The sequence below is a fragment of the Plectropomus leopardus genome, chromosome 8 (assembly GCF_008729295.1).
Source record: "Plectropomus leopardus isolate mb chromosome 8, YSFRI_Pleo_2.0, whole genome shotgun sequence".
In the NCBI taxonomy this organism is placed as follows: Eukaryota; Metazoa; Chordata; class Actinopteri; order Perciformes; family Serranidae; genus Plectropomus; species Plectropomus leopardus.
In genome coordinates, this window is record NC_056470.1 from 27,102,033 (window position 1) to 27,117,735 (window position 15,703).

General features: G+C 39.4%; 1 protein-coding gene across 7 annotated transcripts in view; it reads right to left on the reverse strand.

Annotated features, from left to right (window-relative positions):
• The window catches only part of LOC121946700 (synaptotagmin-2-like), a 79,545-nt gene that overhangs the window by 15,664 nt on the left and 48,178 nt on the right, over window positions 1-15,703 (reverse strand). For all 7 annotated transcript variants that reach the window (XM_042491389.1, XM_042491392.1, XM_042491394.1 and 4 more), the window contains 2 exons: window positions 543-757; window positions 33-193 (listed from right to left, as the gene is read on the reverse strand). In XM_042491389.1, coding sequence (XP_042347323.1) covers window positions 33-193; window positions 543-738 — 357 coding nt within the window. In that variant the 5' untranslated portion in view covers window positions 739-757. The remainder of the gene's footprint in view (window positions 1-32; window positions 194-542; window positions 758-15,703) is intronic.

The following is a 15,703-nucleotide window of genomic DNA, read 5'->3' on the forward strand; positions in this document are numbered from 1 at the left end:
GCTGTGATGCGACCTCCCGCGGAACAACATACCTCTCCCCCTTTCAGGTTCTTCATTCCCATGTCCCCCTTCCCCTTCTTGCCCTTCTTGTTCTTCTTCTTCTTGCAACAGCATTTCTTGATGATGCAGAAGCAGCATGTTAGAATGAGTAAAGCAGCGACCACGGCAATGGCAATGATAGCCCAGGACGGCACTGAGGGGAACATACAGACCGTAATATAGAATGGCACATCCACACCAAAAGAGAGAAGAAAGAAGTAAAATACTTTGACATTTGACCAACCAATCATTTAGCCGACTCCATATCATGTCCTGGGCCAAATATATTTAGTAAGAGGGTGCTAGGTTAGCAATTAGATTGGGTGAAAATTAGATTTCTCTGCCATTAGGAAGGGCAGCCAGTGATCAATACTGAATAAAGGCATTATGAGGCTGCCAATGCCTGCAGCGAAACAGAAAATCTAATTCCAAAATCATTGCTTAGAGTCACATCAATACAAGTTGGTTGATCAGGACAGGCTTGAATTTTGTCCGGCACTCACGTGGGATCTTGTCGATTTCATTTAGGAACTTGTTTTTGATCTCGTCAAAGGCATCGTTCTTGTTGACCGGTTCGGTGGTGTTGTCGGCAGAGACTAATGCGACGGAGGCTGGAGTCACAGTCAAGGCACTGGCCCCCGTTGGCTTAGCAGCGACCATGGGCGTTGTCTGATGCCTGAACAAGTTCCACTTCGTCATTTAAGCTGCACACACAGTCCTTGAAAAACAAAAAAAAAGAAAACACTGTCAGTAAGATTATAGTTAAGTTATGAAATTCATAATAATGCATGAAGCCACCAGAAAACAATCAAAATAGGAAATAATTTATGGTCTATTTACAAAATACCACCTGTCATGTTTTGTTTAACTTAACAGGTTAAATGGATAAATAATGTCGGTGCCTTACATGTTAATAAAGCTGTTTTGAGACTGGCATCCAAATCAAACACAAAGCAGAGCCACTTCACTCTCAGTCTTGTGAAAAGAAAATGAAAAAGGAACAAAAGGTGGCTGTAGCTCAGGTGGTGGAGAGCTGATATAAGATATTCAGTTTGTTCCCCGGCTTCTACCTTTATGTATAAGTGTCCTTGAGCAAAACACTGAAACCCAAATTACAACTTATAAAACGGATACTTGCAGGCCTTGATTGGCTGAGCCATGTTCAAAGCCAATTTAAAAATATTCTTTTATCAAACAGCTGTGACCACATTACAGTTTCAGTATTACTGTGGCAATTATTAACATATAGGCTGAATCACAACGTTTGTTTACTAATATATCAGTATTAGTTTACACTATATTTAGATTTTCATCACTTGCACCCTAACCCCCAGCTCTTTCTGAAGGGGAAATGAAGCTGCTATCTTCAACCCATTAGACTCCAGTGACAAAAGCAGTAATTTTACTATATATATCGTATATCTTACTATATATCTTTAAAAGTTAAGGCTGAGGATGACAACAGAAATAAACAAGTTTGTCAGTATCACAAGTCTCCCCAGTTGGTTATTTTAATATTTATGTTTTCCTAGTTTATCTTCCTCTTTTTTCTGTAAATTATAATGTAAAATTGTTGATATTTAATTTGCATTTTCTCTTCTTTCTTTTACATGTTCAAAATAAATGCCAGTTGTCTACCTAAGTGATGTCATGGTGATTCGGTCTATTGTCATATGGGATGCAGAGCTAAAGGGGGCAGTCTGAAGCTCAGATGATTTATCATCCCCCAGGACGAGAATGCTCAGAAATAAGCAAAGCTGTCATTCAATGAATTCACAAAAAAGACAACAATGCTGCAAAAGTGACAAAGAGAGTTTACAGGGATTTAAGTTTGAGCAGCCAGGGAATCCACCATGTCCTGTCATTTTGTTTAAGAAACACCGTCCGCCCAATCCAACGGCCTATTATCTCCATCCAAAGTGGACAAACTACACCAACAATCTATTGCAAGTCAACGATGTAATTTTAGCTGGCTCGCAAGTTTTCATCTGCAGTATTACACTCTCTTTCCTTATCTATGTCGTTAATTGCTAGTGACATCATGGTTGTTATAATGTGGCCTGGTTATTCAGATAGTGAGCGGGATACACTGCAACAAAAGCAATATTGTTGGAAAGTGACGACATTGAGAGGAGAGTGAACATAAAAGTTGTCAATTTCATGAACTTTTCTCTTCTTTCTCCTAATGTGAGGCTCGAGAGCCCATGGGAATGAACCTCTTTGGCTCCATGTTGCGAATGATTTGTAAGATCTGTGTGTTGCTTGGCAACGGTTCTGCTAAATGTCGTTAAAGAACTACATTGCTAGGAGGTAGAATGATTATTTGTTATCAATAAATTATTGCATTTTTTTGTTGCTGTGTGTTAATTGTATGAAACATTGCCAGGTATATGTATATATGTAATAGCCATTTTATGAAATCAACAGGCCACTTGAGGCTGTTGTTAACACAGATTTAAAACAGCTAAGGAGCACTTTGCTCAACTTCCCTTAGCTGTTCCGAAATCAGTGTAAACTTCGGCCTCTCATTGCTTATTGTTTTATTACAAAAAAAGTCACTTTTGACAAATGAAATATACTATAATGTGACTTGGGAGCACTGGCACAACATACAGATTTATATCAGTTATATTTTCTGCATCTGTGGATGGTTTTAAGCGAGTACATCTTCAAAGGTTCACACCTGAGGCACTAATACTCTCCTCTACATCTGCCACGAGAGCAAACATGACAAGCAAACTGAAACTGGTTTTGCTAGATTTGCCACTCATGTGTCTGCTGTTCAGAGAATGCAAATGCTGGTGAAATAAAGGAAGAGCTTTTTTTCATCTGTCATGGTGTTAGTTAAGCTCTATTTATCCTGGAGGTTTAATTGAGATCCTTTTTATAAGATAGACTTGAGAACAAATAACAAATGAAAAAATATCACATATAAAGACAATTCATTCAAACAAAGCAGTCATCACACAGTCACACTAGTTAAGATATTAAAACACATTATTAAAAATATAAACAAGCATAATGTGTTTATACATAAATCCCCCAGAGGAATGAGTGTCACTAACTTCTATTTGTTTTGCATTACAGTATAGCGAGGTGCACATTTGTAAAAAAAAAAAAAAAAAAAAAAAAGAAATCCAGCCACACATTTTGCTGTTACACCCTTAAACTTCAAGTTAATTTTTTTTTCTTGATGGCGCAATGCTCACTCACTCCCTGTTAGTTGGATAATTACGGTATGACTCAAAAAGTGTAATGTCTCATACATCCAGTTAAAAACATGATCAAAGTAAAATCTTATTTTTTCTTTGCCAAAGGCCTTTTTGTCAACCAGCGTATACATGTATCCATGTCAAAAACACAGAAAGCACAAAGACAGCTGGAAGCGCATGGCTTGCAAAAAAACCCCATAATTTAGAAAAAAATGATGTCATCTTTTGAAGATTCTGATAAGTACACATCACCCTTAAGCACATATTAAGCGCACATGGTGTGATGGAACAAAATGTGAACAGAAGTAGCTCTAATGCAGTGGAGCAATGTCAAAGACAAACTGCATCTTAATACCACATAAAAATGTATGTAGTTCATGTTCTACGAGAAACTCAATGCTCACAATTAAAAAAAACATCCTATTTAGCAGAAGAATGACAGTATAATTCTTAAACAACAATAAATCAGTGATGATGGATGTGATGACTCACAAAGGACTTATGTGCTGAAAATCATGCATTAAGTAATTAAAAAATATATTGGACATGTTGTCCAAAGAATGAGAATATATCTACCAGTATTACAAAACGACTGCAGTGCCTGCTTGTTAAGAATGGGCTGATTGTTTAGCCCTAAGTATTGCTGCTTGCGGTTTTCTTGAGAGCTGCTCATCCAAACAACTTCACACTCCACACTGCGCTGCCTTGGGTCCTGAGCAATATACCTGCCATGACATACAGTAGTTATGTCCCCTAGCAATGCTGGAGTATGCGTGTCACTTGGGTGCAAAAGCTCTCGTAAATATCTTATGGCCAAAGTCAAAGCCTGGCTTTCTACAAGAACAAAAGCTTTATTTTCCAAATGTTTAAATCTGCCACAATTTAATATCTCTTTTCTCTTTCTACATCTGTTAAGTCAAGTCAAGTCGAGTCGAGTCAAGTCAATTTTATTTATAAAGCCCATTATCACAAAACACGGTTTGTCTCAGAGGGCTTTACAGCATACGACATCCCTCTGCCCTTAGACCCTCACATCACCTATGGAAAAACTCCCCAAAAAGAACCCCTGAAACGGGGGCTAAAAGAAATGGAAGAAACCTCAGGGAGCGGCAGAGGATAATGAGGGATCCCTCTTTCAGGACGGACAGACGTGCAGTAGATGTCGTAAATAACAGTTGAATTACAATAATGACAAAAAGGAAAGAGAGAGGGGAAGAGAGAGGAAGAGAGAGAGAGAGAGATGCACAGTAATTATGGTAACAAACACGTCATATTATGATAATAATAGTTGTAAAATTACTAAATGCACTCTATGATAGCATGTTCTGTTATGTGCAAATAACTTTTGTGTTGATAAAAGTCCTGTGCGTATATTGATAGTGGTTCTGTTCTTGAATGTGGCCAGACACAACTTCCACGTCTGTCACATGATGCCATGGGGCCCAGAAAAGCTTTTCTTCACAGACTTGCATTGTGAAAGAGATGTCTGTAAATCAGCTGATTGTTTTTCCCCAAAGGTACATCAATACTTAAATAGCCCTTAATTAAATCATTATGTACTAACAGTTACAGTAATAGTCACTAACAGCCGAATGCATAGTTATTATTATGAACTTTCATTCATGTGAGCGAGCCTGAGACCGAGCCGTGAGGAGGCAGTTTTAAAAGAAAAACGCTGGTTCTGGCTCTATGAGCACATGGATGCAGGTTATTTTAGACCCACAACTGTATCCAGCTGTTTCCAGTTCTCTATTAACATCCATGAGTGTAGTGAGCAACAGAGAGCAAAGTGTGCCCAGCATGCCTTTTGGCAGTGTAACAGTTAATAGGGTCCCCTCTCTATATAATACAATATCTCAATATAATACACTGCACAGTGTGTACATAACGAACTACCAATAAATATGTCATAGATCTCAAGAGCTCTGCCTCAACACTGCACTTCCTTGTGTCCTCAGCAATTCACCCGCCAAGGGTGAAGTCAATCGGATGAATGTTGTTGAGAAACTCGACATAGACGGACAGACAGACAAACAAACAAACAGAGACTCCTTCTGCTTTAGTTAAATGAGTCTCACATGCTTATCTTAAAACAGAACATTCTCTTTAGCCAATCTCTGGTCTCTGACTATTATCATATCATCAGATACATCATCGTAACTGCTTTGTGTTACTGTCTGTATGTCTGTCCATTACATCTATCTTGTTAATCTTCAATGTATATATGTCACTTTTTATTGTGTAAGGTCATTTCACCAATAAAGGTTAAAAAAAAGGGACAATACAGAAAGGGCAAAACAATTGCGAAAAAGTTTTGGGAACATATGAAAAAGCTATTTTTTATGACTCAACCAAGGTCCGAACCCTTTGGCTTTGTAACGTTCAATTCATCCCCACTGAGGAGGTGCACAGGAATTCATTTAATAAAATGATTGATTACGGCAGTCTACACCACAGTCTGCCACTTCGTACTGTTTCTAACACTTTTCACAGAGTTGCGAGGGTCATGGATTCGGGATCAGCTACCGACAGTATTTATGAGAAATAACTATCAATTCTCAATTTATCGCGTTTTTGTTTTGTCTGGACGCTGCCCTGTACTCAAGCCAACAGTGCCTGACCGGCGAAGGTGTTTGACCGTAGAAACAAAACAAAATGAACAACTACGGGCTGTTCTCCGGTGGTGTTTCCACAGGCCAAACAAATGTTCAATCAGAGCTCTTATCGGTTCCAGAAATCACAGTGTGACAAGTGCAGCTGAAAGCAGCCTGCCGACAGAGTGATGAGTGATCGGGCGAGACCTCCGTTCAGAAAGCAAAGAAAGATGACAAGCATAACGAGAGGAGACTTCTGCTGTTGATTTTTTTTTTAAAGTCATGGTGATACGGGTAAAAAAAGACAGAAAAAAAGAGGAAATTCCTATTTTTCAAGTTCCAATTCTCCAAGTTGGTGCCAGAGATTCTGCCTCTATTTATTGCCATGTATAAATTATTTAAATTGAAGCTGACAGCAGGATGGATGAGCTTGTATTATTCAGGGGCCAGAGCCAGTTCATACATCTTAAAATATACGTATCTAAAATAACTGCTGCTACAGGCTGATGTTACAGACAACCAAGATCTTGTTATGATATACCGGGATGGAAACTGAGCTATTATACATACAAGGTTATTGAGAAAATTGAAAAAATGACTCGGAATCATTTCAGCCCATCACACATTTGAAAATGAGTGTGTTGCTCAATAAAACAGCAATCAGGTGCCTCACTGTCCCCGCTCTCTATTAGACACCACTGTAGACGTTGTGACATGTTAAAAGCATCCACTTTACACCTGAGCTTTATGTGAAATTTATCCTGTTTGCCCCACACATCAGGGCAAGCCAGACCAATTAAATTAACATTCATGGATATGTGCTACAGCATTTTATCTCCTCAGCTCCGAGGGCGACAGTGAGGACGGACAGAGAGGACACAGACTTACGCTATTGTTTTATGACAGCCATTAGTCCTGCTTCACTGCCAGCTCACAGCGCTCATTCCAGACAAATCAACTATATAAAAAGCCTTTTCTCTGGTGAAGGAAGTCTTTTACCTTCTTTGGTCCTTTTTTTTTGTGAGGAATCATTATTATCTGTTGACTGAGGCTATAAAAACTACACAGGATGTTTAGTTCATCAAACTTAACCCCATGAATAACAAAAAGGTCACAATGGCTTAATCCTGAAATCTCCATATGAACAGAGGCAAAAATGCTTCATAACAAATCTAGTTGTTCCAATAATTCAAATATATAAAAAAACAAGACCAAACTACAGCCATGTAAGCAGCTTTTTGAGATTATACGTAGGTACAGCCATGATTTGAGCTTACGTCTTATGTCAGTATGCTAACATCTCACAATGTCAGTGCTAACATGGTGATGATCAGAAGAATTATTGTTTACCACCTTAGTATAGTATAGTTAGCTCTGTCAGCAATGTTGCCGTGTTTGCACCCTTAGCACGGCTAGCACTCGCCACTGTCATTTCAGCTCAGCCAACTCCATGATTGCATGTTACATTAGACCGGCTACTACATATCTACTGGCTACTGAGAGACGGCCCCTCGCTCGCTTTCTGTTTACACAGAAAATACGTAAATATGCAGAATCACATGACACTCTGCCAGATGTTTCAGGGGGACACTAAGGGGATTCCTGAATGATTACAATGAATCCTGATTTCATCAGTCCATCTGATAATTGTTAAAATATCTTATGCACTGTTGGCACTTAAGGAACATTTGGAGAAGTAACATGATAGATCCTCTGGGAAACATAACTTTCTGTATAAACTTCTGCACCAAATCCATTTTGTGTATGTTGAGGTATTTCTCTTGATAAGTCAAAATGTTCACCTGCTGGTGACACTAGAGTAAAAGGCAGAGGATCAACAAATTTATTAGGATTTACCCTCTGAGAAGCATGAATGTCTGCACCACATTTCAGAGCAATCCGTCAAATAGTCTGGACCAAAGTAGCAGGTCAGTTGGGACTGGTAAACAGACACCCCACAGCTAAAACTCAGAGCGACCTGAACAACATATACTCAAAAATAACTAAATATGTGATAAGTAGATGCAAAAGTTGCCACACTAAAAAGATTGTGTTAAATTATAATACAGGTGGTTGGTGGTTAATCCCTGAACCAAAAGATTACATTTTAGAGAGGTATTAGAGCACGGATTGCCCCTTGCTTGTTACCACCAATGAGATGCCCTTGAGCAAGACTTTTAACCTCTATCTGCTCAAGTGGTGCTCCACGATGACCAGTTCAGACTATGGTTGTACTGGGCAGCCTCCAGGCGTAAATGTGAGTAACTGTGTGTGAGTGTGAATCGGGGTGATCCTGCAGTATCAGGAAACATTCCCTGTGATGAATGCAATGCAAGTTAAAAATAGACCTCTTATCCAATATGCATTTCCTATAATACTCAATTACTGAAATCTGTGGGAGTTTTGAGCTCCATCTCCCAACGTGCGTCTCATTTCGTTAGCGTTTGAGTCATCAGAATTAGCTAAAACAAAATGGCTCGGCTCCCCGGCCCAGAGCAGCGCAGCCATGGGCATGATCCGGCCCTTATCACTAAACACACTGCTCCGAGTTGGATGGGGATCAAGCACTTTTATCTTTGGTGCACAAACAAACAGGGTGTAGCAACCACACGTACTCACACAGCAGTTTGACTGAGAAATTAACTGTGATGCATGAAGGTTTAACGTCTCTCTTAAAGTCTATCAGGCGAGACACAAGGTGAAAGCAGATGGCTTCAATATTTGTAAAAAGAAAGATCACTACTGTAGACTCTGAGGAGGAATCAGTGAAAGCTGGGAGAAGCTGTGTTGTTTGCATCTTTCATTTCAAAAGAATTCAGCTAATTGTTTTTAAGAACATCTTCAAATGGATTCAAAAAAATAATTTGCTTTCATATAGCAGAAATAAACAAACTGCTGTTCCATGGTAAAATCATTGACTTTATGTAACCAGAATCAGAAATACTTTCCCCATCACAAAGCCATGGCAATTTGTGTTTGATGTGGCTCACACGGTATACACAGAGTACACAATTACTTAATTATAGCTGATATTAGGAACGTCTTCTCAAAACAGCCAAAAGATTCTCGAACTTGACTACATGCACATTCTCTTATATGATCTGTGATATAGATTTAATAACTGAATAATTAGAAAGAGATGATAACTTTCATCTTGATTCTTACTCTTACAGTATCATGACATATTTTCACTGCTTTCACATGATGTGTGTCTTGCAGCACAGGTGTTTTCAAATCAGAGATGAAGGCTGTGTATTGGTACTGATACCTTTAAGGTATCAACCGAAATAATATAGTACCAAATAGTATCAAATCTTCTCCAGTCAAATAATACCTAAATTTGATCTGTTTTGTACCCTGGTTGGCCCTGTTGAATGGTCTGTGCATATTGTCAGCATGATGTTTATTTGGCCATATTTCAATTCGATGTATTTGTTTTTCTATATTCATGTTTTCCTATATTAAATATGTTTATACTTTCTTCTCTTAATATATTCCCATTATGTAACCCTTTCTCTATTGTTTATTATGGCTATTTGGTCTTTGTGTTGCCTGATTCCCATTTGGAGCTGTGTGTGTGGGTTGGCCTAGAAAGAGGTGTTATTGTTATTATTTTGCCATGAGATTTGCCATTAGCCTGACTTCATTGCTGACATGTTTGACATGCTTTTCAAAGGATATCATTCAAAGTTTACACAGATGTAGCTGTTGCCCATAATTATCAAATTTGACGGTGGTAGGTGCCTTCTAATAAGCTAAATTCACACAGACTGTGGGATGATTGTAAAAACAGCTAATGCTTCTGATTGACCTCACCTGAGGAGGAATTATCTACATATATTTTGACATGTTCTTTGTTTCTACACTTTTGAGGACTGAAATGTTGCATATTTGAATAAAGTATATTGCAAGTAATAGGACTGTATGCAGGAATTCTCATCTCTTCTCTGTACCCAGATTTAGAAAAAAAGACTATACGTATGGTTTTGCTTGCAGCCAATTACCACAAGTGTTCTTTGATTTAATGCTAATGTGATTGGCCCACTACTGCAGCAGCTGCAACTCATACAATCTGTGGTCAGGTTAAGTCAAGCACCGTGTATTGACAGTTCAGCATTATAAGATGCCGCAATAACGTTTGAAAGTATGGCCACTATACACACCACTCCATACACATAACTGGTTTTGAATGAAATGAAATAAAAAGTTATACCAATGAAGTACTGTTTTGGTATTTGTGTCACTTTAAGGTATTAGTACTGGCATCATCATTTTTGAAAACACTGCCCAGCCCAATCAGGAACGTTGTGGTTTTGTGGTCGGCGTCTTTCCCCCTAAACTTTCGGGGCTCACCTTGCAGTACATTTAATGTGCTGAACTGAATACGTTTTATGCAATAAATAAGACTATAAGAGATAAATAAGATTAGTAGCAGATTTTTTAATCACACTCATGCACACTAATGGATTATCACATCATATGTTGTCTTCATCATCATTAGAGAAAAATGAGTCACTTAGAAACGCTAAGATATGCCTACAGGCTAACTGCTTTTACTTAATTGCCTCCCACCTGTCAAACTCTAATAATAACAACTACATCTCCATACTCTGCATACACATGACTAAGACATGCTGCTTCCTTATCTAAAGTCATGCGTTTGATGACCGACTGACCACAGAGTGTGACATCCTCCCCAGTGACAGGAAACCCCAGCTGCAGATAAGCAGTGTGAGGGGGAGGGTTGTGTTTATTGAAAGCTTATTAGCACCCAGGTCAGATACAAGAGAAAACAACCTAAGGAGAGGGAGCTAAAAGTCATGCAGCTGTTTCATTACACGACAACAAGTACCCCGAACACTGATTAATTAACAATCTACAGCCAGACGGTGAAGTCCTTTAGTTTCCCCCGGCCCTTACAACTTGCCTTTAAACCAGATCACAGCTGTCTGCCAGTGGCCAATCTATATATTTGTTAAAATCTGAGCTTCTGTGTGCTGCATTAGTGATGGAATACAAAAGGTCTTTCAAAATGGCTTCTGTAAAAGGAGAGAAAACTGGTCATGGGGTCATACAACTGCAGCTCGGGGCAACAGTCAGAAGCAGTGGGGCGGCAAATTAAGTATTGAATATTAGTCACAGTGAAAAGGTTGTCGTCGTCAAAGAGAAAAAACGGCAGGAATGGCCGCTCGGTTGTCACCGGCCACCAGACGACCGGGGTCCTCCAAAGGTAAAAAGTAATCTGAATAACACAACCCCAGTGAAATCATTCAGCCTCCACTGAGGCCCCTGCCATCTGTGACATTATGGGTTATGCGTGGGCGGGCGGAGTGCTTGGCCTCCAGCTCTAGTAGCTGCGCATCCTGCGCAGCTTCATTTCCTTCAAGTCTCACTAATGTGATTGCTTCAGTAAATTCGGTTGGATTATTTAAAAATATACAAGAAGTCAGTAACTTTCTCCAAGCACTAGAGAGACTCTTAATTTGATAATTTCAGATATGCGTAAATGTTACTTTTATGCAAAGTGGTATGTCTTTCACAGTGGGGCAGATTATCTCCTTCTGGGAAGTTGCATGCGTATGTGCGTGTGTGTGCTCTGAGTTTTTATTTGCTATGCCGAGTGACTCTTTCATCTGAATCCCACTGAGCTATTTTAGGTGTGAGCCAAGTTGTGCAAGATTTCGAGGATATCATTTAAAAAGGTATTGGTTCAAAGACATCATGTGCATCTTGAATTTATGATAAACACACTTGAAGGAAATGGGAGGAGAATATTGGCTCGGCTACCGCTGAGTCACAGCTGACCTCTGAACCGTCTGGACTCGATTTCAGCTGGAAATATGCACTGGAACATTTGGAGAACAGGGGGGCATAGTATTTTATTAGATCCATCAGACAGAGCATTACTGTAGTCGGAAAAGCCGAGCTGAGATGGTGGAGTTGTTTCAATTAGAGATAATGTGCAGCTTTGTTCCTGAACTCTTGCTACTCTATGGTAATTCACCCCTGCTGAAATGGACTTGGGGCTCCCACAGTCATAATGGTCTCATTTTGGCCGAGTTTTAATAGGATTACAGGGGGGATACTGATGGCTGCATTGCTTGTTATTTACCGCTGAAGAATGAGATACTGTGTGGAACTTGGCCTGAGCCAAACCTAAGAGTATATTTAGCTGTATTTAAGGAAAATTCATTCAAAATGATGAATTTATTTTTTCTATTATTTCTCATTAACTGAGCTCATTATTGATAAAAATTTCAGTATGCATTTTTTATTTCAGTGTGAGTGAAAATATTGAGCTGAGAGTTTCTCCTAACTTAACAGCATCATTAAAGGTTGTCTGTAAGTTTTTACATGTATTAGCCCAGTTTATTATTTTATTTCCAATAGTTGAACAGGTTGTAACGTAACTAAAAAACTGAGATTTTCCCCGACTTTTTTGGTTATCTCGAGCACACTGGGAACTGACTTCTGTGCAAAGTACTCAGGCCGTTCTGGGAAAATCCAAAGGATGAGATGTTACTCATGTTCCAGAGGGTCTAGTCTCTTTTCAACTCTGCTATTGTGCAACAGTAGCTAATGTTAACTCAAGGGCCGATCACACTGAGAAGTGTCGCTGGAAAAACGTTGACAGCAAAACCATAGAAACAGCGTAGCGCTTCATTTAAAAAAAAACATAATGGGAGGGCTCTTTTATAAAACGCTGGGACCGTGGTGTAGGTTAAAGCCTCATATTAGCTTTTCACTTCTGGTGATTGCATTTAGGTTTCAAAAATTCTGAAAGTCTGGGTTACATACAGAACCTCTAAAAATGCAGTTTTTATAGCTTCTGCTGGTTGTATCTATTAGGGTTGTAACAGTATGACATTTTCATGGTACAACTGTCTCAGAAAATATCACAGTATCATGGCATTACAAAATTATTATCATCAGTCACATTGACCCTTAAAGGAATGAAACAGAGGGGTCAGTTTTGGTTGAACAAATGTTTTATCACTATAATTAAGACCTGAAACCATTTTTTAATGGAATTATGTGTAAAAAGTCTCTCTTTTGAAAATAACTGAAGGGTGTGATTTTGCACCCAGCTGCATTTTTTTCAATATTGTAGATAAGCACAAGTACACAATATGATAATCGTCATATCATCTTATACCTTAAAACTGGTATATCACTGCAAACCTAGTATCTTTCTGTGCTTCTTCATTGCTGCATAAAGATATCTCTTCGACTTTGCTCGTGCACACATGTGCAATGTCATTGTATGATCCCGAACAGATCTCGGCTGGCATGCACAGTCAGATAAACGCCAAGTGTGTGGCAGAGACAGATTCCTGCAAGGTAGACCACTGTAGTTGCAAAACACTCCCTCTTTTGTACATGGTGGAGAGCCAAGAGACTGACAAAAGCTCTGGCAAATCCAAAAAAGCAGCACACGGTGCACAGCGTGTGCCAGAGCCAGATTCTTGACCAAGAACCTTCAAGTCTCCTGCCACAATACATCTATGGGAAAGTGCCAAGCATCTGTCCGGATGCTTTAATGTGACTTAACTGTAATTAAGCCATTAAATTCAGCTAACAAGGCGCTAGCTTCAGTGATCAGCAAAAATCCTGCTAGCCATTTCTCTTTTTGAGGAGTGCATGTCTCCTGATTTGGGGTTAATGCGGGTCATACAGCCTACAGTTAATGTTTTCATTTCTTTTACAATAGTTTCAACAAATCTTACAGTTTAAAAGCTTATTTCACTAGTGCCAAACTAACCTAAGATGAACTCTATTTTTTTAGGCCAGCTCTGTAACTTTTTAGTAATATCTGTGCCAAAACACAACAGACTGAATGACATTTACACATTCACTCAGCACCCAATCTACAACACAGTCAGCAGAACTGCTTATGCAGCCGTCCAGGACAGGCCATTTACAGAGGCATCAGCCCCCCGTGTTCAGCCTCAGGATTTCACAAACATTCAGAATGCAAACACACAACACAAGCGTCCACAAGAAAAGACCCTGACCATCAATCACAGATGTCAAGATGGCAATTACACCTTTTTGTCAACAAAATGCAACTGCATCAGGAAATCCTGCTGGTGCCACAGCTGATGTGAGGGCAACTGTGAAGATAAGGATGTCAAAAAGGTGCCGTGCACATCATCTCGCAGAAGAGAATTAGAGAAAAGCCTCTCCCTCATTGTGTGCTGACCTGAAAGGCAGTCCAGAGAGGCTCATTTACAATTCTGCTTGTGTAGATAAAACAATGCTTATTCTCACCTGCAGCTGAATGTGACTCAGCTATTATCAGGAGAGATCCTTGAAAAGGAGGTGGGAGGCACCAGGGTTTGAATGCTGAGCGAGGAGCTGCAGGGATCATTTACAGCCAGTTGCCATACATCCTCCCTCTCCCCCTCAGCACAACCCCTTTCCCCGTCCCCTGATAGGTCGATTAATCATTCTGTCACAGAGATAGTGACCCAATCTGCATGTAAGGCTGTGAGGAAAAACTGTAAAAGAGGAGTGGGCCTCTGCAGCACTGCAGATAGGACAAAACTATCAGGGTTCTTGTTTGGAGAAGGACAATATGAAGACAGCAAGTACAAAATATCTTTTTAAGTTACAGTATAGTTTAACATTTTGGGAAAGATGCCTCACTGCTTTCTATTGGAGATGATAAGATTGAAATCAATCCATCAACTATATAGTAAGCTACAACCAGTTAGCTTAGCTTAGCATAAAGACTAGAAACAAGGGAAGACAGCTAGCCTCTGAAAAGATGAAAATTCACCATGTTATAGAGGGGTGTCTACTGGACTGTTTCTATTGTCTATGAGCAGTTGCCAGGCAACTAGCAGACTTCAAGAAGTTGCTGGTCCCAGCCAAGAAAATTCTGAAAGAAGGAAAGGTCGTGATGTCAGTGACAACATTCGAATTTTGCACTGGAGTCAGACTTTGGTGCCACTTCTGTTGGAGTAAATGGGGCCGGCATTGCAATCCTTTAGCTCGGCTACGTTTTGCATCGTGTATATGTAGATCTAAGGGTGTGTACTGTGTATTGCACTTTTTAAAAAATATTGTTTTATGTATTGGTGTGTTTTTCTATATTCAAAACCCAATACAAATATTTTATTACTTAATCTGATGGAAGGATTTTTCAGTCAAACTTGAAGCAGCAAAGATATGATGTTTTATAGTGTGATTTGTCGTGCCCAACCCACTGACCTCAATAGAAGTGGTACCAAAGTCTTGCACCAATACAAAATTCAAACGGTGTCACTGATGTCAAGACCTTTTCTTTTGTTGTAGTTTCCGTGTTCCCAGACAAAAGATAGCTTGGCGGTTTTGGTTTTGTACCCTTTCGTTTCTGTATTGATTAAAAAAACAAGATGAAACATGTAAATTGGTGAGCGTTGGTAGTTCTGGTAGGTTACTTTGGACAGAGCCAGGCTTACTGATACTCTCTTCTTGCAGTATTTGTGCTAAGCTAAAGTAATCAACTGCTGGTTGTACATAAGAGTGGTATGAATCTTCTCATCTAAACTTGCCCCAGAAAGCAAATCCACATATTTCCCAAAATGTCAAACTGTTCCTCTAAATGAACTCCTGCATATTTGTCCAACTTTTGACACAAAAAACCTCTGCATAATTCAAAGCTTTTGCTGTAACTTTGTGGGCGTTACACAAAACATCTCCAGTATGATGAAACACACTGAAAATATTTTCACTCATTCTCTACAGCAGAGTGTTACCCTGCTCTGTAGTACGCTCCCTCTGACCATCACAAATCTTCTCCTCCAGTGAGAAAACAAAAAAACGCTGCTTGAGGTCTTGCAACAAAAATTGGCATGTTTTTCTCCCTCTGAA